The following is a 21,815-nucleotide window of genomic DNA, read 5'->3' as shown; positions in this document are numbered from 1 at the left end:
AGAAACTAAGGGTCTACAAGGGCTCACTGAGGTGACTCACTGAGATTCGATGCTGCAAAGACCATGCCTAATTTCATAGAGAAGAGGCTGGACATGAGCAGTCAGATCTGAGATAGGAGACTAGTTAGATGACTAGTTAGTGATCTGGACTAGGGACGGGGACAGCAAATAAGAAAGGAGTGTTCCTGTGGAGTGTAGCCTGCTCAAGGTAAACCATTCCCTGCCTAGTAAACAGCATCTAGAAGGGAAAAACAACAGTCACTATACGTCCTGATGGAGACACTGTGGCCCAAACTCTCCTTCAGGGGACACTGGTTCCTGGGCAATGGGGCTTTCAGCCCTCACAGCCACTCCTAAGGAGCTTTGCTATCTCCTGGGCTGACAGGTGGGGGTGTGTGGAAGGGGGGTGGTGTCTGGATGGCTCTGTGGGAAATGCAGAACAGGGGTGCCAGGTAGAGGAAACTCAACAGAGACCTCAGGGTGGATGTCACAAAAGGAGTGTCACAGGGAGACAGAAGTAGATCCAAGAATTATTTAGGAACCAGAACCAGAAAGACATCAAGTATTAGGCAGAAATGGAGGTGGGGAGGTGATAGCAGGGAAGAGTCAAAGACAAGTGACAGTTGTGTCACCTAGACCTTCATCAGTTAGCCTAACAGGCTCTTCACTAACTATTCTAATGGAAGGAGTGACAAGTGAGCACACAAAGGAGTAACTTCTGCCAGGGGAGTGGGGACGTCTACGGCAGGCCCTGTGCACAATGTGGCCTTGCAACAGCACAGTGGAGACCCTGATGTGGGAAGGGTGCAGGAGTGCAGAAGAACGGCCTAGAGCTCCATGTAAAAAGCCCTAGTTATCAGCATCCACATTTGAGAGCTCAAACAGAGTCACAACATTTACAGAAGTCATTTTAACAAACTACACAAGCAATTAAAATATATTTAAAACACAAATGTAATAAGTCATATTAAAAAATAATTGTAAAACCTTTAACCCTAAACTGGCAAAGGGCAAGAGGTGAAAGTGAGAATTGTTTGCTTTTTGCCACTGTCTTGGAGGCAATCTATTTAACTTTAGTCATTTTTACTGCCAACGACGTTATGAACAGAAATGTCCAAGAACTGCCAATTTCATACTAAGAACCTACTGAGAACCAGCTGTCCACCGAACTACAAGTCCCTAAATCACATGTTCTCATGTAAGAAGGACCAATGGGAGCCCATATGTAACTCATATCAATTTTCACTTTCAAATGGAGAAAATTCACCTCACTAAGTTAAATTACTTAACATTATATAACTAGCATGATACAGTGATCAAACAGGCAATCTAAAAAACTGTTTACATGAGCCCTAAGCTGGTTTGGTTCAGTCAATACAGCATCCATCTGCGATTTGAAGGGTCCTGGGTTCAATTCTAGTCAAGGGTACAGGCCCGGGTTGCAGGTTCAATCCCCATTAGGGGGCATACAAGAGGCAACCAATCAATGATTCTTTCTCATCATTGAGGTTTCTCTCTCTCCCTTCCTCTCTGAAATCAAAATTATATTTAAAAAAAGAAAAATGGAAAGGAATAACTTAAAAAAGAAAAACATTTTAAAACTGTTCACAGGATATCATCCAAGTATTTCTCTATCAACATGGTGGATGCCAAATTAAAAAGAGAAAATGTCTGTCCAAAAACTGTACTGATTCAAAATGATCATGATCTTAAACAGACTACAGTTTATTTCAGAATCTAGAACTGCTAAAAAATCCAGCAGAAGCTTAAAGAGACTTGTATGCACTGGGTGGCAACTACAGAGGGGAGTAATCGAGTCCTCACTAGAAAAGGCCACACAGAACCTTGGCAGCCCGCTGGAGCGGTTCCAGTCATGCACTATGATGAAGGCTCCTCTCTAATTCAGCCTAGGCTTTCCCCAGGTGCCCCAACTCCTGAGGCAGCAACTCCAAGCATGAAAAGTCCCTGTGTCTAATACAAGCAAAATCATAAAGGAGAAAAGTCAATTTAATATTCTACGTAAACTATTAAGTTTTTTAAATGTAATTACTCCTCAACACAAGGGTTTGAAAAACAATAAATAAAAAATAAAATAGAAAGTAATTACTATATATAATTATCCCCTTTAAAAAGACTGGTGCTTTCTTATTTATTTTGGGGGGAGGGGGGACAACTTCACACAATGTTAACTCACTTTCTCAACTTTCTGAGCGTTCATCCCACCCTTTTCTCTGCCCTGTCCTCCATCATAACCCAATACTTGTCTCTTGAATGAATGAATCTGTTAAGTATGGCATATAATCAATAGTTTGGTAATTCCACATGGGAAAAACCTGTGTTAAAATAAAATACAAGGGGGGTAAGGGAGGCCAGGGGAAGGTCAAGGGGGGTAAAAAGGAGACATATGTACTACTCTTTGTAATACTTTAAGCAATAAAACAAAATTTAAAAAATAAATAAAATACAAAATATGCTCAATCAAAAATGAGCTGTTAATAAAAGCTCTTAACTAAAGAAAACTCATTCTTACTCATCACTGTGGTTATTAATTATTTAACCCACCTCTAAATAGAACAATTTTTAAAATGTTTTAGAAAGAAAAAATAAAGGAGTATTCAGAGGCAGAAACATCAAAACTAGAAGATTACCATTATCCACCAACAATTATGACCAAAAGTAAACTGAAATTTCATGTTTACACTAACTGCATGACATCACTGAATTCCCTCTGCCTGGTACCACTTCCACCTGTGTCAGCAGGGCAGGGAAAGGGTTCACCACATGTAAGGACGAGACGGCAAAAACTAGATCATTTCACTCAAAAGAACAATTAAGATCTCTGCATGATTATAAATAGCATCCAATATTACAAGAGTAACTAAAGGATTTATGGTTTAAATCTATTGATTCACTCTTCTTCTCAATATGCAAACTCTTTTATTACCTACATTAAAACTTTATCCACATAAAAATGATGTTATACATGCCACTGATTTTAGAAAGTTGTCTAAAATCAAATATGTGGAGCAGACGCCGCTGGCCGCGCGCGGGAGCCAGGCGCGAGCAGAGCACAGCCACGAGGGAGGCGCAGGGGAGGCGAGCGGGAGCCGGAGCTGGAGCCAAGCAGCAGCCAGTGTTGGCAGGGAGCAGCCGGGCGCAGCCGGAGCCGGGGCGCAGCGGTGATGGCGGTGGCTGTGGGGAGATTGTCTGTGGTTTTGGGCTTGGCTCTGAGAAGACCCTGAAGCACGCTGTACAGTTTCCAGCGTGTAACTGACAAATGCAAGATCATTTCTCCCCTAGGGATGTGTCCACATTTTGGATGAATGAGTATTTTTGCATCCAAGTCCCAGGGCAGCTTTTATTTTTATTTTAAATAGAGCATGGTAATTACTCTACCTGGGAATCACGCTTTATGTAGCTGGTCCACTCTTAAGGTGTGGAGCTCATCCAGTTACAGAGTCTAGGAGTTGACAGGAACTTTAGAGCTCAGCTTCCTCCCCAGTGTGGAAATACTTATTCCTAGCAGAGGCAGCTATATGTGAAGCCTCCCCCCACCAGCCAGAAGAGCCACGACAGCTGTGAACAGCACCCACTAGAAGAGCTGCTGCCAACTGAGGAGCAGCTGCTACCACAACCGCCCAACGATCAACCACAGCCCGAGGAGCCACTGCCACCCAGGGAGCAGCCACTGAACGACTCAACATCTAGATAAGTCAGTGAGATCAAACATGGGTAGACAAAGAAACTCCCAAAGGAAAGAAAAGGAGGACTCGCCTGAAAAGCAGCTAAGTGATACAGAGGCATGCAACATGACAGAAAAAGAATTCAGATTAAGGGTCCTAGAGTGCATAAACCGGATGGAGGAAAAACTCAACAACTTATGCAAGAAGAAGAAGAAACAGATGAAAAAATCAAAAACTTATGTAAGAACCAAGAAGAAATGAAGAGCAATATAGCGACAATAAAAAACACCATTGAAAGTTTCAACAGTAGACTAGGAGAAGCGGAGGACCAAATTAGTGAATTAGAAGGCAAAGAAGCAAAACACACCCAAACTGAACTGCAATTGGAGAAAAAAATTAAAAGACAAGAAGAGAGCCTAAGGGAGCTTTGGGACAACATGAAATGAAACAACATACGAATAATAGGGGTGCCAGAACAACAGAAAGAGGAACAAGGATTAGAAAACCTATTCGAAGAAATAATATCAGAAAACTTCCCTGAGGTGGGGAAGAAAAAAGTCACACAAGCACAGAGAGTCCCAAACAAGGTGAACCCGAAAAGACTCACACCAAGACACATCATAATTACCATGGCAAATGTTCAGGACAAAGAGAGAATCTTACAGGCTGCAAGAGAGAGACGGAAAGTTACATACAAGGGATCTCCCATTAGATTATCAAATGATTTCTCAACAGGAACACATCAGGCCAGAAAAGAATGGACGGAAATTTACAAAGTGATGCAAACCAAAGGACTGAATCCAAGAATACTCTATCTAGCAAGGCTATCATTCAGAACTGAAGGGGAAATAAGAAGCTTCCAGACAAAAAAAGGCTAAGGGAGTTTATCACCACCAAGCCAGCAATTCAAGAAATGCCAAAGGGACTGATGTAAAAAGAAGAAATAAAAAGCTCAGAAAGAAAACAGCAACACAAAAAAAGAAATGGCTACAAACAAGTACCTTTCAATAATAACTTTAAATGTAAAGGGGCTAAATGCTCCAACCAAAAGACATCGAGTGGCTGAATGGATAAAAAAACATGACCCATACATTTGCTGTCTACAAGAGACCCATCTCAGAAGAAGGGACTCACACGGACTGAAAGTGAAGGGATGGAAAAATATCTTTCAGGCAAATGGAAAGGAAAAGAAAGCTGGGGTAGCAATACTTACATCGGACAAAATAGACCTCAAAGTGAAGGCCATAACAAGAGATAAGGAAGGCCACTTCATAATACTAAAGGGATCAATACAACAAGAAGATATAACCCTGATAAACATATATGCACCCAATGCAGGAGCACCCAAATACATAAAAAAAACTCCTGGAAGATATCAAAGGAGAGATCAACAACAATACAATCATAGTAGGGGACTTTAATACACCACTGGATAAATCCTCTAGACAAATAATCAGCAATCCTAAATGACTCACTAGATCAGATGGACTTAATTGACATCTTCAGAACACTTCACCCCAAAGCCACGAAATATACATTCTACTCAAGTGCTCATAAGACACATTCAAAAACAGACCACATATTGGATCACAAAGTCTCCCCAATTTCAAGAAGACTGAAATCATACCAACCATCTTCTCAGACCACGAAGGCATAATATTAGATAATAAACTACAATAAAAACAACCCAAAATACTCAAACACTTGGAAGCTGAATAGCATGTCATTAAATATTGATAACAATCCAAAACCTATGGGATGCAATGAAAGCAGCCCTGAGAGGGAAGTTTATAGCTCTACAGACCTATCTCAAAAAACAAGAAAAAATGGTAGTAAATCAGCTAACTCTACAACTCAAAGAATTAGAAAGACAGCAACAAGAAAACCCCAGAGTGAGCAGAGGGAAGGAGATAATTAAGATTAGAGCAGAAATAAATGACATAGAAACCAAAAAAACAATACAGAAAATCAATGAAACCAAGAGCTGGTTCTTTGAAAGGATAAACAAGATTGACGAACCTCTAGCCAGGCTCACCAAGAAGCAAAGAGAGAGGACCCAAATAAAAATCAGAAATGATAGAGGCGAAATAACAACAGACCCCACAGAAATACAAATGATTGTTAAAAAATACTATGGACAACTCTACTCCAACAAACTAGACAACCTGGAGGAAATGGACAAATTCCTAGAAAAATACAACATTCTAAAACTCAATCAGGAAGAATCTAAAAATCTCAACAGGCCAATAACTATGTAAGAAATTGAAGCAGTCATCAAAGCTTCCAGCAAACAAAAGCCCAGGACTGGACGGCTTTACAGGGGAGTTTTACCAAACATTCAAGGAAGAACTAAAACCTAGCCTCCTCAGACTACTACAAAAAATTCAAGAGGAAGGAACACTTCCAAGCTCATTCTATGAAGCCAGCATCACTCTAATACCAAAACCAGGTAAAGACAACACAAAGAAATAGAATTACAGGCCAATAACCTTCATGAACATAGATGCCAAAATCCTCAACAAAATCTTAGCAAATCGGATCCAGCAATACATCAGAAAGATCATACACCATGACCAAGTAGGATTTATCCCAGGGATGCAAGGATGGTACAATATCCGAAAATCAATAAACGTGATACATCACATAAACAAATTGAAAGAAAAAAAACAGTCATATCAATTGATCCAGAAAAGGCATTCGACAAAATGCAACACCCATTTTTGATAAAAACTCTCAGCAAGGTGGGAATAGAAGGATCATACCTCAACATAATAAGAGCCAAATATGACAAGCCCACAGCCAACATCATACTCAATGGACAAAAACTAACACCATTTCCCCTAAGAACAGGAACAAGACAGGGATGCCCACTCTCACCACTCCTGTTCAACATAGTACTGGAAGTATTAGCCATTGCAATTAGACAAGAAGAAGAAATAAAAGGCATCCAAATTGGAAAAGAGGAAGTAAAACTGTCCCTATTTGTAGACGACATGATATTATACATACAAAACCCTAAAGACTCCATCAAAAACCTACTAGACTTAATACATGAATTTGGCAATGTAGCAGGATACAAAATTAACCCCAAGAAATCTAAGGCATTTCTATACACCAATAGTGAACTTTCAGAAAGAGAGACTAAAAAAAAATCCCATTTACCATCGCACCAAAAAGTTAAGCTACCTAGGAATAAACTTCACTAAAGAGGTAAAAGACCTCTACTCAGAAAACTACAGGACGTTGAAAAAAGAGATAGAGGAAGACATAAACAGATGGAAGAAGATACCGTGTTCATGGATTGGTAGAATCAACATCATTAAAATGTCCATACTACCCAAAGCAATCTATAAATTCAACACACTTCCCATTAAAATACCAACGGCATACTTCACAGATCTAGAACGAACTCTCCAAAAATTCATCTGGAATAAAAAAAGACCCCGAATAGCTGCAGCAATCCTGAAAAAGAACAAAGTAGGTGGGATCTCAATACCAGATATCAAACTGTATTACAAAGCCACTGTTCTCTAAACTGCCTGGTACTGGCACAAGAACAGGCATATAGATCAATGGAATAGAATAGAGAGCCCAGAAATTGGCCCGAACCAATATGCTCAATTAATATTTGACAAAGGAGGCAAGAACATACAATGGAGCCAAGATAGTCTCAATAAATGGTGTTGGGAAAATTGGACAGATATATGCAAGAAAGTGAAACTAGACCACCAACTTACACCATACACAAAAATAAACTCAAAATGGATAAAGGACTTAAATGTACGATGGGTAACCATAAAAATTCTAGAAGAATCCAAAGGCAACAAAATCTCAGACATATGCCGAAGCAATTTCTTCACTGATACAGCTCCTAGGGCACTTGAAACTAAAGAGAAAATGAACAAATGGGACTACATCAAAATAAAAAGCTTCTGCACAGCAAAAGAAACCATCAACAAAACAACGAGAAAACCCACTGCGTGGGAAAACATATTTGCCAATGTCATATCTGATAAGGGCCTAATCTCCAAAATTTATAGGGAACTCATACAATTTAACAAAAGGAAGATAAACAATCCAATCAAAAAATGGGCAAAGGACCTAAATTGACACCTTTCAAAAGAGGAGATTCAGAAAGCCAAGAGACATATGAAAACATGCTCAAAGTCACTAATCATCCGAGAGATGCAAAGCAAAACAACAATGAGGTACCATCTCACACCTGTCAGACTGGCTATCATCAACAAATCAACAACCGACAAGTGCTGGAGAGGATGTGGAGAAAAAGGAACACTCGTGCACTGCTGGTGGGAATGCAGACTGGTGCAGCCACTATGGAAGACAGTATGGAGTTTCCTCAAAAAACTGAAAATGGAACTCCCATTTGACCCTGTGATCCTACTTCTAGGAATATATCCCAAGAAACCAGAAACACCAATCAGAAAGGATATATGCACCCATATGTTCATAGCAGCACAATTCACCGTAGCTAAGATCTGAAAACAGCCTAAGTGCCCATCAGGAGATGAATGGATTAGAAAACTGTGGTACATCTACACGATGGAATACTATGCTGCTGTAAAAAGGAAGGAACTCTTACCATTTGCAACAGCATGGATGGAACTGGAGAGCATTATGCTAAGTGAAATAAGCTAGTCAGTGAAGGAAAAATACCACATGATCTCACTCATTCATGGAAATAGAGACCATTATAAACTTTTGAACAATAATAGATACAGAGGCAGAGCTGCCTCAAACAGATTGTCAAACTGTAGCGGGAAGGCCGGAGAGAGTAGGGAGGCAGAATGGGGGGGTAAGAGATCAACCAAAGGACTTATAATGCATGCATATAAGCATAACCAATGGACATAAGACACTGGGGGGTAGGGGAGGCCAGGGGATTGTCAAGGGCGGAGGGAAAAAGGAGACATATGTAATACCCTTTGTAATACTTTAAGCAATAAAACAATTTAAAAAATAAAATAAAATAAAATATGTGCCCAGCCAGAATGGCTCAGTGGTTGAGCATCGACCTGTGAACCAGGGGTCAAGGTTTGATTCCTGGTCAGGGCACATGCCTGGGTTGCAGGTTCAATCCCCAATGGAGGGGCAATCAGGTAGGCAGGCAGAGGGGTTAGAGGTGATCAGGTAGGCAGGCAAGTAGTTAGGGGTATCAGGCAGGCAGGCAGAGGGGTTAGGGGCGATCAGGCAGGCAGGCAGAGGGGTTAGGAGCAATCAGGCAGGCAGGCGAGTAGTTAGGGGCAATGAGGCAGGAAGGCAGAGTGGTTAGGGGCAATCAGGGAGACAGGGAGGTGAGTGGTTAAGAGCCAGCAGTGCCAGATTGTGAGAGTGATGTCCAACTGCTGGTAAGTCTGACATCCCGAGGGGTCCCAGATTGAGAGAGGGTACAGGCTGGGCTGAGGGACCACTCCCTACCCCATGCACAAATTTCATGCACCAGACCTCTAGTATATAAATAAAGGTACTTCTTAGACAGAGCCTTGGTCTGCACAGGTTGCCAGAACGAAGCACCAAGACTGGGTGGCCAAGATCAAAGGATGGCCAATATGTGTTCTGGAAAGAACTTTCTTCCTGGCGTGCAGATGGCCACCTTCTCATTATGTCCTCACATGGCCTCTCCCAGGTGTATACAGGGAGAGATCTTTGGTGTCTCTTCTTGTAAGGGCACTAATCCTTTAGGATCAGGACCTTGCTCTATGACCCCATGTAACCTTCATTTCTTCCTCAGAGGCCTATCTCCAAATGCAGCCATAGTGGGGTTACAACTCCAACCTCTGAATGTTGGGGAGACACAAATATTCAGTCCATAAGATATTACAAAGTTATCCTAATATTTGCAGACATCCAGAACCCCACCAACATACCCCAGGTCACGTTTTCAAGTAAATGTGCTGCTTACACTAGTGTCGGCCACAGGCTGGGGTGTCGGCAGCTGAACCGCGTATCTCCAAATGTGAGCAGTCTGGTCTCCAGAAGCTGAGGAGAGAAATGGGGAAATCATCCAAGTGCACACCAGATGTAAGTGCCTCTGTTAAGGCTCAGAGCATCCTCAGAAGTGTGTAACTTAGTGATCGTTACTGAGATGAATGTACTTCACTCAAGTAGCTATTTCTGAGACCGCATAATGCTATTGAGAATAGAGCAAATGCACAAAATTAAGGTAATTACTTATAAAAATGTTCCCCTTTTAATTTTAGGGTGGAAAGCTATGAGAGTTCAGAGTAAACTTACAAATAGATTGTATTCTCCAACTACCGTCCTAACCTAAATAAACTGAAACTGAATTATACTCTAACTGGTGCCTATAATAGGTTCTGAGGTATTTCAGAAAAGTGAGTAACACACAAATGCACAGTCCCATCCACTCAACACTCATCGATCTGCCAGGCACTACATAAGTACTAACATCTCATTTTCACCAGCCAACTCTGCAAAGTGATGCTTGGACTTGGGACTGGAAAGAGAGGGCAGCTAAAGGCCCAGAAAGGCAGCAGATGTGCCAAACAGTCGTCTCCACTGACCCTCACAAGAGCACCTGCTAAATCCCATCTTGTCTTCTGGCTGCAGAGCTTACCCAAAGAATTGGCCACACGCAGAGGGTGGTACCTTTCTCAAGTGTCAAATGCATTTACTGCCTGACTTGCCAATCTCTCTTCGAATGAGCACCAGCCCACTACTTTATCTGTTTCAGTTTCCATCAGTTCCCTTCTAAGTTGTCTCTTGATTTCACCCCCTCCTTTCCAACCTTTTGTTGCTGCTGGTCTCCCTCCATCTTTCCTCTTCCCAATTACATAACAAACAGTTGATTTAGTAAAGTTTAAAGTCCTCATCTACCTTATTCCCCAAATGTTTTTTCAGGTATCAACTAGCTACCATGGTCAGGCCTGTGACTCTCAAACTGACCTTCCCACTGTATTCCACTCACATGTAACATCACCCAATTACTACTACTTTTGTCCTTTATCCCAGGGATCAGCAAAATCATGCCCACGGGCCAAATCCAGGCAGCTACCCCTTTTGCAAATAACATTTACTGCACTCAGCCACGTCCACTACTTTCCCACTAACACAGAGCTGGGTAGTTATGACACTGACCCTGTGGCCCTCAAAGATGAAAACATTTACTTCTGGTCCTTTATAGACAAAGTCCTCTGACCTCTGGTCCATCCAAACACTTATACTTCAAGATTACTGTCAGTGTCCCCAAAACACCATAGGGGTTGGACATTTTATAGGAAAATTTCTCAGTATAATAATGAAGGCGTTTTTAAAATCACTATGTAAAATACGATAAACCCAAGCTACCACAGCTTAGGAGAACTACCTAGAAAAGAATAAGAATGCAGATTGCTGTGACTTGGAACTCCTTTTTTTCTCATTTTTGTATTTGAAGTGCTGAATTAGGAACTCAGCAGGAATAATGGGCCTTAGAGAACTGAGTTACAGTCTGCTGAGAATCATCATGACACAAGCAGGGAAAGTGGGCAACTATGGTGTCCTTCATAAAAAGACACCAAGAACATGGATCCATGTTAATCTCACAATAAAGTCAAGCTCATGTAATTCGCAGTCCACTACTGATTAAAGGAAGTACTACTTAATGTATTTTTCTTATTTCTCACATAATTCATAAACGTCTACTAACACATCTGACTTTTGTACAAGACATGGATAATCTTGATGCTACTGATAAGAGAATGATTATAGCTGTTTTAAGATTATCAACAACTTTGTTCAATAAAGAAATTAAGTCAACATACCAGTGAGAGCCAACTGCTCTGATGGGTGGAATTTTATAGAATTTACTGCAAAACAAAAATATTACATAAACAGGTTTAAAATAAAACATCATCAGTATCTATTATAGCTACAGAATGTATTACAAAGTTAAATTTAAAAAGTAAAAGAACTATGGTAGTTCAAAGTTAGATCCTCCCATTCAGTTAACCTGTGATTAAACGTGTTAAGTTACAGAGAACTGAGATACAATAAAAATACCCAATATCAGCTGTCAAATTGCCAAAGTGCAACACACAGAGAAAAAAAAATATTAATAATCCATTTATTTTTATCCATAGAAAAGGCATCTAGAGTTAAAGATAATCTGCAGAGTCCAGTGGGGGACACTGTACTGCCCACCCAGCTGGCCCTAGGCCATGCCCTCCTCCCAGCTCTCAGCACCCGATAGTCCGGTCACCCACGGAAGCCAGCCTTCACACCCACACCTGAAAGGAGATGCGGGTCCCCTATATGGAATATAAGGAAGTTTTGCCAGCGTTCAACAAATTCTCTCCTTCAGTGAGATTCAGTTAGCTTCACCATTAAAATTATATTTTTCTAAGGACTGAAAAATGCAGAAGATACTGTTTTACTGTTAACACCAAACAGGTAGCTGCAGGAGGAGCTGGTCAAACAAAGAACTGTGATGTTTAGGCCATCACCACACTCCTAACAGATGAACAATATAAATACTCCCAATTTCAGTAAGATTCACTGCTAGAGAGGAAGAGCAGCCAGAATATGCCTGCACTGCTGATGGAGCAGAAGCAAAGGGTGGAAGCACACGCTCTGAGACTGTTTGGGAGTACCTGCTCATGCTGACCACCACGAACTGGCCCACCTGGAGACACTCACCACACAGAATGGCCACACATGTGAGCATCCTGGGCAGGACTGAACAGGAGCTCATTGCATGTCAGCCCCCTCCCGCTCTCACCTTCACCTCCTCACTGCAGAAGACAGACACTCACTTCTCAATGGGTTGGTAGGTGGGAACACCTTTAACTCTACAAGCGAAAGGCAGATGCCACATGCCACCTAGAAATTTATCTATGAGAGTTCAGAGGGGGGTGGTGGCTGGTGAGGGGCAGTGAGCTATGGGGCCACCTGACAGAACACTGAAGATGATGCATTCCAGATGGAAGGACCCACAAAGGAAGTGGGACAAGAGTGGGTGAAATTTGATCAGAACACTTGGACATACAGGGTATACACAGAAAGGGCAGGGAAGAGCTGCTGTGTTAACCACAGCATCAGTGGCAGGCAAGGGTCTGGGGCAGACAGCAGCCTACATTGAGTCCGATTATGGGAAAGTGAATCTAGAGTGACTACGCAATTTTTGATAAATAACACACATATTTCAGTTTCAAAACTATCTACCTGTGCCTGTCTGTGCAACATTAAATAAAACACAGACAACTCCTATATGACGTTGTTTAGGGAGCTGAGCTTTCCCTTTGTGAAGCCCACACTTAGAGGAATGGCATCTGTCTGTCTATGAGAATGCCCCACTGTCCCGACACCAACTCAGCAAGCCTCCCATCTGGAGACCTGTTTATGTAATAGCACTCACCTGACCCCACATGGCCAGTGTACTTGATGAGACACCTCCCCGTCTCGATGCTCCACAGCAATGCTGTGTGATCTGCAAATTGAAACAAATAAGAGGAACTGAGCTACATGGTCTTTTTAATAAAAGAGTAAGACAAATATTCTAAAAATGAGAAGTTACATTACCACTACTATCTCCTGTAACTCTGATTATAACTAGTTTGTAATTCAACTGATCAGTTTTAAAACTGTAAAACTTACAAACACTTCCAAAAGATGGGAGAAGCTGGTGACTTGTCTGGGGTCATTTACAGGCAAGGGGAAAAACCAGGGTCCTGAGTTCCTGGTTCACTGTTACAGACAGCACCCCACTGGAGACTTAAATACAGAGGTCATTTACATCTCAGGTTCATTTTTTTAGTGAAATATTAAAACTTTTCAGAACGCCGAAACCAGTTTGGCTCAGTGGATAGAGCGTCGGCCTACGGACTGAAAGGTCCCGGGTTCAATTCCAGTCAAGGGCATGTACCTGGGTTGCGGGCATATCCCCGGTGGGGGATGTGTAGGAGGCAGCTGATCGATGTTTCTCTCTCATCGATGTTTCTAACTCTCTATCTCTCTCCCTTCCTCTCTGTGAAAAATCAATAAAATATACTAAAAAAAAAAAAAACTTTTCAGAACACCATGCGATATTCAAATGTAAATAGCATCTAAATACAGTTCTAAATTATTTGATATTTAATAAATATTCCTTTAGACCTTTCCATTTATGGGCATAAGGAAAAGACAAAAAGTAGACTTAATAGGGAAATCTGAAATAAATGCCAATTACCCAAGTGAGATTTCAGAGACATCAGAAAAGGACCTTTTTATTCTTCTTTATTAGTTGTAAATTCCATAAATAATCTGGGATGCTCGTGTGCAAACAGAGTTTTAAACAAGAGAAAAAAATTTCTTCATCATTCTAACTAGCTTTACATTTTCTATTTCCACTTAAAAAGGCACATTCTAGTGAGTAACTTGTCACAGCTGGAAAATTCATTTCCAACACGTGGGCAACCATTTTAATTTTAGCAATTTTTAATTGAAGGAGCATTAATTAGACAGCTTTCAAAAAATGCCTTTTCTTTGGTGAAAAGATAGGAGTCTCAATAAGGCTCACCCTGTGATTCCCACAGGCAAACTCAGGGCAGCAGTAGCCCCACTTCCCTAAATCCTGGGACAGCAGTCCCCTTCAGAGACCACATAGCACTTCCCTCAGCCACACCTTACAAATGGGAAAAATGGGAAATGTACTTTCAAAAGCAGATATACAGTTAGCATAACAAGAAAGCGAATCAAAAAGATACCTAATATGTTTAAAGACATTCCACCTTCTGCTGCCTCGAATAGTGATTCCTTAACAGAGTTGGCTATATACCCTGGGGAAACATGGCATCATACCCACAGACTCAGACAGGCCCGACAGGGGCATCAGAACTAAGCACTAAGTCAAGGCTTTGTATGAATGACTGCTCGGCCACATGTCTGCTCCCAGGGTCACTCTGCTACCAACACCCAAAGGTCACTCAATCACACCAGCTGTTGTGCAATCATGCGTGACAAGCAGCGGGGCTAGCTCTGGACTCACCAGCAGATGCGGTCCCCAGCACCACAGGCTGTGTTCTCGCCACACTGACATCCCAGATGCCATCCCTGTGGCCGATGTACTCCTTCACAAGCTGGCACACAGCCCTTGATGTGGTGGCCTTGAAGCTGGAGACAATCTAAAATTGTGACAGGAAAGAATATTGTAGATGATTTACTGAGCAAATGTTTTCCAAGTTAAAAAAGGATGTTTTGAAAATGCATAAATCATTGAACAGAATATTAAAAACACTAAAGGAACACAACATATATGCAAGCAGTGGAACTCATCCAGCTGGGTATCACAAAGCAGGGATGAAGTCCTTACAAAGGCCCCAAAGAGCCCCAAGTCCCCCACTTCCCATAAGCATGTCCTACTATGAAAAGCCTATTAATGTGTTGCAAGTCACTCTTCCAAAATCCAAATCATCAAAAAATTTCCAAATTCTGAAAAATATACCCCAAACCCTTAACACTAATTACTTTTATTATTGGGGACTTTCGTTGTGTTTCTTTTTGTTTGGGGTGACTGATACGAACCACGTTATTTTTGGGAAACACCAAACAATGGCCCTTCTAAACAGCATTTTTCCAGCATTGTTTGGTGACCACACCACACTAGGAGGAGGCACAGGGCAGTGATAGCAGCCAGGGTGCAAGCAGCTCACAGTCTAATGGGGACAGACCCGAGCACCACACAGGCCACAAGATGGTGCAGCATCTCTAACACGACACAAACAATTCTCCCTTTCCTTTTAGGAAAAGTGGAAAGCATGTGAGGAAGACACTAAAATTCAACACAAAGAACTCTTCAGAATTTCACTTGTAAAACTGTAAAATCGAGTGAAAAAGAAAAATTGGTGGCATTATACAGCTGTTTGAAACTCTGAGTTAGCAAAGCCCTAAAAAGATGTCTCAGTCCATTCTCAGTGAAAACACAACCCACTGTTGCATCAACTCGGGTGTGAGTACCAAGTTATTTCTAACACAGAGGGTAACAGAACAAATGTGTTAGGAGACCCATTCTCACCAGCACCATACACAGGTGCTGTCTGACTTGACTTAAATATACATGGAATTACAAAAGGACCAGGTCAACCTCAAACCTTCTTCTTTTTGAAAGCTCATATCCTACTCAACCTAGTAAGATTGTCCCTCCACGTGGAAACGCTGCTGTCTAGGTGCCATTCATGTGGTAAATAATGTAACATTTAGAAAGGGGTGAGTTGAAAAACATGCAGAGCCTGCCCCCACAATAAGTGGTAGCATGTTTAATTTTCCAAATGTGCCATTTCTCACACAGACTGTATGAATATGAGAAATGAACAACTGAAGCCACATCCATCACCGGCCCCACTGACTCACAGAAACATTTCTGGTGGACTTCTGGAAGAGGTAATAGGCAGTCCATGAACATTAACACATCGCTCCATGTGCTGCTTCCTAATGCCATTACATGGTGACCAACTCTTAGCTCTGTTCTTAAAAGTGTTAACTGCTTAGCCACAACTGCAAGGAGGCCCCACCAAAGACTGAACTACTCAGAGAAAACATTCATGACAGAAAAGCAACATGATGAAGCAACAAATGGACACTCACACATCCTAACTATCATTTTAACTGAGATATAATCTATACTACTTTAACAAAATCCAATGTGTGAATGTTTTTGCAAGTTTCTTTCAAGTGGTTTGCGGATTAAACTGTCGTGCCTGCCTACCTCCTTCCTAGTTTGCTCAGTGAACTTTGGTTTTCTACTATGTCACAACCACGTGACCTACCTACCTGCTGAGTCAGAAGGAGAAAAGTAATAAACCCAGAACACAGTGCCTACCTGCTGCACTGTACAAGCTCTACTACCCAGAACATGCATGGCACCAATCAGAATACATTCTGATATCAGATCATTTCTCCCATTTTTAAATAATATCATATATGTTCACTGTTATTCTTTAAGATGGGTACACTCACACTGTGCACAATGCTAGAAAGATCATTACCCACATGCTTCTCATAAATTCAGATCAATTTCTAGTATCCAAAATGATTGGGCTTTAAATACATTTGTTTTAAAAGCAAAGTGTTATTGTACACACCCTTACCTTTGCCCCAATCTTATTTTTCACTACTCCTAGTAAGGAATAATTTTATATAATCCCTTATTCCTCTACTTCAAAAATTATCAGAGCCCTAGCCCATTTTGCTCAGTGGATAGAACGACGGCCTACAGGATGAAGGGTCCTAGGTTTGATTCCGGTCAAGGGCACATGCCCAGGTTGTGGGCTTGATCCCCAGTAGGGGACATGCAGGAGGCAGCCAATCAATGATTCCTTCTCATCACTGATGTTTCTATCTCTCTCTTCCTCTCTGAAATCAATAAAAAACAAAAAACAAAATTATCAGAAAGTTTTGGCATTCTAAGACCTTATATTATATACATAAGCTAAAATCACTAAATAAACAATATAATCTCTATATACATAAAAGCCTAAGCGAAGGTTAAGACTGAACGACCAGAACGACCATTCACTATGATGCACACTGACCACCAGGAGGCAGATGCTCAATGCAGGAGCTGTTCCCTGGTGGTCAGTGTGATCCCACAGCCAATCTCCCCCAGTCCCTCCCTGCAGCCGGCCAATCAACCTCCCTCGGCCCCCTCCCTCCCACCCTCTTCCCTGCTGGCACAGGCCCACAGCCGATGGGCCCCAATCGAGGACGGGGCCAGCCAGCCAACCTCCGACCCCATCCCTGGCCAGCCACCCCTGATCGCTGGCCAAGCTGAGGAACCCCACCTGTGCATGAATTCGTGCACTGAGCCTCTAGTACAGGGGTGGGCAAACTTTTTGACTCGAGGGCCACAATGGGTTCTTAAACTGGACCGGAGGGCCGGAACAAAAGCATGGATGGAGTGTTTGTGTGAACTAATATAAATTCAAAGTAAACATCATTACTTTTTTTTTTTTAGTTTTATTCATTTCAAACGGGCCGGATCCGGCCCACAGGCCATAGTTTGCCCACGGCTGCTCTAGTACTATAATAAGAAGTTAAATGAGGAAGAACATAACCTCACTGCATTTGAAAAAAGTTTAACATTGATTTATTAAAAACTTAAAGTCTGGTTAAGTTTAAGCTAAATACATCCAAAAAACTTTAACCATTTACATTCCAAAGTTATTAAAAAAAAAAAAAAACAGCCCTAGCCAGTTTGGCTCAGTGGACAGAGTGTAGGTCTACAAACCAAAGGGTCCTGGGTTCAATTCTAGTCAAGGGCATGTACTTGGTTGCAGGCTCCTGCCCAGCCTGGGCCCTGGTCAAGGCTTGTGCAGGAGGCAACCAATCAATGTGTTTCTCTCACATCAATGTTTCTCTCTGTCTTTCCCTCTCTCTTCTACTCTCCCTGGAATTCAATGGAAAAATATCCTTGAGTGAGGATTAACAACAACAACAACAAAACACACATACACAAGAAAATGTCAGCAATACTCAGATTTTTAACTAAGAATTTCCAAAGACTTCCAAGTGAGCAGAAAGACCAAGTCTGCAACATTAATTGCAGTTAATCTCACTTTGGATGTTAAGGGAAGTAACTTTAAGCTCAGGGAACAAACTGGAAAAACAATAGCTAACAATAACTATTTATGTCTTTACTAGGGGCCCGGTGCACGAAGATTCATGCACTGGGGGTGGGTCCCTCAGCCCGACCTGTACCCTCTCCAATCTGGGAGCCCTCAGGGGAGCCCTCTCCAATCTAGGAGTTTCTGTCTTTGCAACCATATGAGCGAATTGTCTGAGACCCCGCCAACCCAGTTTGGTTTGTTGCTCACAGAATAATAGAGGCTTTTTTTTTTCTTTGCTTCATTGAGGAGATTTCCTGGAAGTTTTAGGATATCTTCCCTTTAATTTTTCCTAGACACTCTGATTTTACTTACGTCTCTCACCTTTGCTTTCCCTCCATCCCAAGCCACAACAGTAACTAGCTCCAGGCTCACTTTGCTCTAGTGTCTAGGACAGGGGTCCTCAAACTTTTTAAAGAGGGGGCCAGTTCACTGTCCCTCAGACCATTGGAGGGCTGGACTATAGTTTAAAAAAAAACTATGAACAAATTCCTATGCACACTGCACATATCTTGGGTTTTTTTTAATATATTTTATTGATTTTTCACAGAGAAGAAGAGAGAGGAAGAGTTAGAAACATCGATGAGAGAGAAATATCGATCAGCTGCCTCTTGCACACCTCCCACTGGGGATGTGCCCGCAACCAAGGTACATGCCCTTGACCGGAATCGAACCTGGGACCTTTCAGTCCGCAGGCTGACGCTCTATCCACTGAGCCAAACCGGTCAGGGCTCACTGCACATATCTTATTTTGAAGTAAAAAAACAAATGTTTTCGGCGGGCTGCATGTGGCCCGCGGGCCGTAGTTTGAGGACCCCTGGTCTAGGAGATCCGTCTGCCACCAGAACTACAATTCCCAGCATTCCTGGTGCTCCCCACACTCTGGGCTTCCACTTACGATCCTGGGGCTGCCACCAGAACTACTATTCTCAGAATTCCTGTTGCTCCCCGTGCTCTTGGTTTTCCCTTCCTGCTCTGTCTCCGTCCCACGGCCTCCCACTCTGCCAAGTCCTCCAAGCCGCCAGCTCTCCCTCTCTGCTCTCCGTCTGGCGGCTTGGGGAGCCAAGTTCCCCAAGCTGCTCCACTCTCTGCAGGCTCTCCTGCTCTGCTCTCCACCCGGTGGCTTGGGGGAGCAACCGAGGGAGCCACGTCCCCCTAAGCTGCCAGCTCTCCCACTCTGCTCTCCGCCTGACCCCTGTGCATGCAAATTAACCCACCATCTTTGTCAGGGTGGTTTGCATAATCACTCCTGATTGGCTGGTGAGCATAGCAGAGGGACAGTCAATTTGCATATTTCTCTTTTATTATATAGGATAGCAGACTCACCACAAATTTAAACTTTCCCTCAGGTTTAGAAAAGGAATGTACATTTGTTAAGATTAGGTAATTATTTTATATTTTGTATACTCAGAATACTCCGAAGTAGAGATGCATACAAAATTACCTCAAAATATTACTTCATAATAGTAATTCCTCATAGATATTTCCATGCAATTAAATCCTGCCACTTTAAGAAGATTAGAACAAGATAATTTAAGAAAAAGCAAAACACCGCACCAAAAAAAAAAATTGCCTTGGAGACAGACCTTCACTTCCTGATCATACTTGGAAAATTAGAGAAATTGAACTAAAACTTAACTATAGTTCAGAATGTAATTTTTCATTGCATTATACCCATATATTAGTTTTCTCCAAATTCAAAGTCTCTGTATCAAGCCAAATAATAATACAAAATATGTTTTTCCTCAAAAAAAACACAAATTTACTGATGCATAATATATTCACCTCACCAAGTATTAGTATCTAGGTGTCAATACACTGTGGCCATTTAACAAATCTATCCTTCTAAAAACTGATTTAACACCAGAAGTTTATCTTTTCCTATCAGACATATCTAATTAAAAATATGCAACTTAGAGTATACATATGCCCACCTTAAGTACCACATGGCTGGCCCACGAGCCAGCGCCTTGCATACCTTACTGGTGGAGGCCTTGTAAGTGGTCTTCAGCTTCTGAGAAAGCTGGCTGGTACTGTGACTGGCTGCAGAGACAGAGAATCGACAATCAATACAGCCATACAACTAAGGAGCCACCAACTTTCAGAGCTGGGATATCACTGCAGTCATTAATGGGATCGTCTATTTCACATGGGAAGACAGTGCAATTGGGAGGGTTTGTCTGTCCATGTGGACATGGGGCAACGGGCAATTCCTTCTTCACTCTGTGCCTACACCTAAATTATAGACTCAAGTATTGCTGATCACAAAAATCAATGAATCATGTCTACATTAAATTCCAAATTCTCCCCCCCCCCCCCCCATATAATCTGCAGGGCACCATTCACAAATACTCCTCTTACCTTTAGTTTTCAGTTGGCCCTTACTCAGTTCTGCCCCATCGATTACTTGTCCTTCAGCAGCTAAACGCTCATTAAGAGTCTCAATTTCTCTACGCACTGGAAATAAAAAAAATTTTTTTTGAAGTTAAAATGTGTCCCTAGCTGGTTTGGCTCACTGTATAGAGCCATCAGCCTGCAGACTGAAGAGTCCTGGGTTCAATTCTGGCCAAGGGCACATACCTAGGTTGTGGGCTCTATCCTCAGTGATGGGGGGGCATGCAGGAGGCAGCTGATGATCAATGATTCACTCTCTCTCTCTCTCCTTTCCTCTCTGAAATCAATTTTTTAAAAATGTTGTTTAAAAAAAGAAAAAAGTTAAAAATGTGTACTTTTTGTTGAAATATATTGACTACTTCCAAACCTTGAGCATATAAAACTGTTCTATATTGGTATTGTCTAAACCAACCGTGGGCAAACTACGGCCCGCGGGCCAGATCCAGCCCATTCGGCTGTTCTATCTGGCCCGCGGAGCCGAAAGAGCGGAGGGTTCTCTTGCTCTCCCCTCCGCTCCTTCACCAGCAGCAGTGTTAACATGTATTAGCTCACACAAACACTCCATCCATGCTTTTGTTCTGGCCCTCCAGTCCAGTTTAAGAACCCATTGTGGCCCTCGAGTCAAAAAGTTTGCCCACCCCTGGTCTAAACAAAGACCAGAATAATATCCTGTAAACAAAATCACAATTTATAGAGTTCTTAAAAAATTTAAGACATGATTCCAAAAATAGAAACTCCTATGCTCTTCCTACTCAGGTAAGACATGATGCTATCAAGGTTCTCATCAAGGTAGGAACCAAGATGGCGGCATAAGGTACAAACCTGTACGTGCTGCCCCCCACGACAACATTAAAACCACAACTATAAGACAAAAGAGCTATCATCCAGAACCACGGGAAAGCTGATCGAGTGGAAGTTCTACAACTAGAAGGAAAGAAAAAAGCGCATTGAGACCGCATTGAGTAGAAGGGGAGAGGCACCAAGAACAGAGGTACGGGGGCGCGAGCGAGGCTGCTGCACCTGGGTGCACGGTTTTTTTCAATCGGAAGGGGACAAGCTCGCGAACCCACTGAACTCATTTACAGCGAGACGCTGGGGTCCCAGGCTCCTACGGGGAGAAATGGGACTGTCTTGCAGCGAGTCG

At 42.1% G+C, this 21,815-nt stretch overlaps 1 protein-coding gene across 2 annotated transcripts in view; it reads right to left on the bottom strand.

Annotated features, from left to right (window-relative positions):
• WDR37 (WD repeat domain 37) overlaps positions 1-21,815 on the bottom strand; it is an 84,777-nt gene that overhangs the window by 31,157 nt on the left and 31,805 nt on the right. For both annotated transcript variants that reach the window (XM_081104752.1, XM_081104753.1), the window contains exons 4-9: positions 20,639-20,734; positions 20,256-20,320; positions 14,665-14,800; positions 13,057-13,128; positions 11,465-11,509; positions 9,604-9,680 (exon numbers count right to left, since the gene is read on the bottom strand). In XM_081104752.1, the coding sequence (XP_080960878.1) occupies positions 9,604-9,680; positions 11,465-11,509; positions 13,057-13,128; positions 14,665-14,800; positions 20,256-20,320; positions 20,639-20,734 (491 nt within the window). The remainder of the gene's footprint in view (positions 1-9,603; positions 9,681-11,464; positions 11,510-13,056; positions 13,129-14,664; positions 14,801-20,255; positions 20,321-20,638; positions 20,735-21,815) is intronic.

The sequence above is a fragment of the Myotis nattereri genome, assembly GCF_964212035.1.
Source record: "Myotis nattereri genome assembly, chromosome: 1".
NCBI classification, from domain to species: domain Eukaryota; kingdom Metazoa; phylum Chordata; class Mammalia; order Chiroptera; family Vespertilionidae; genus Myotis; species Myotis nattereri.
The sequence above is the reverse complement of the archived record's forward strand: the minus strand, read 5'-3'. Positions and strand labels throughout refer to the sequence as shown.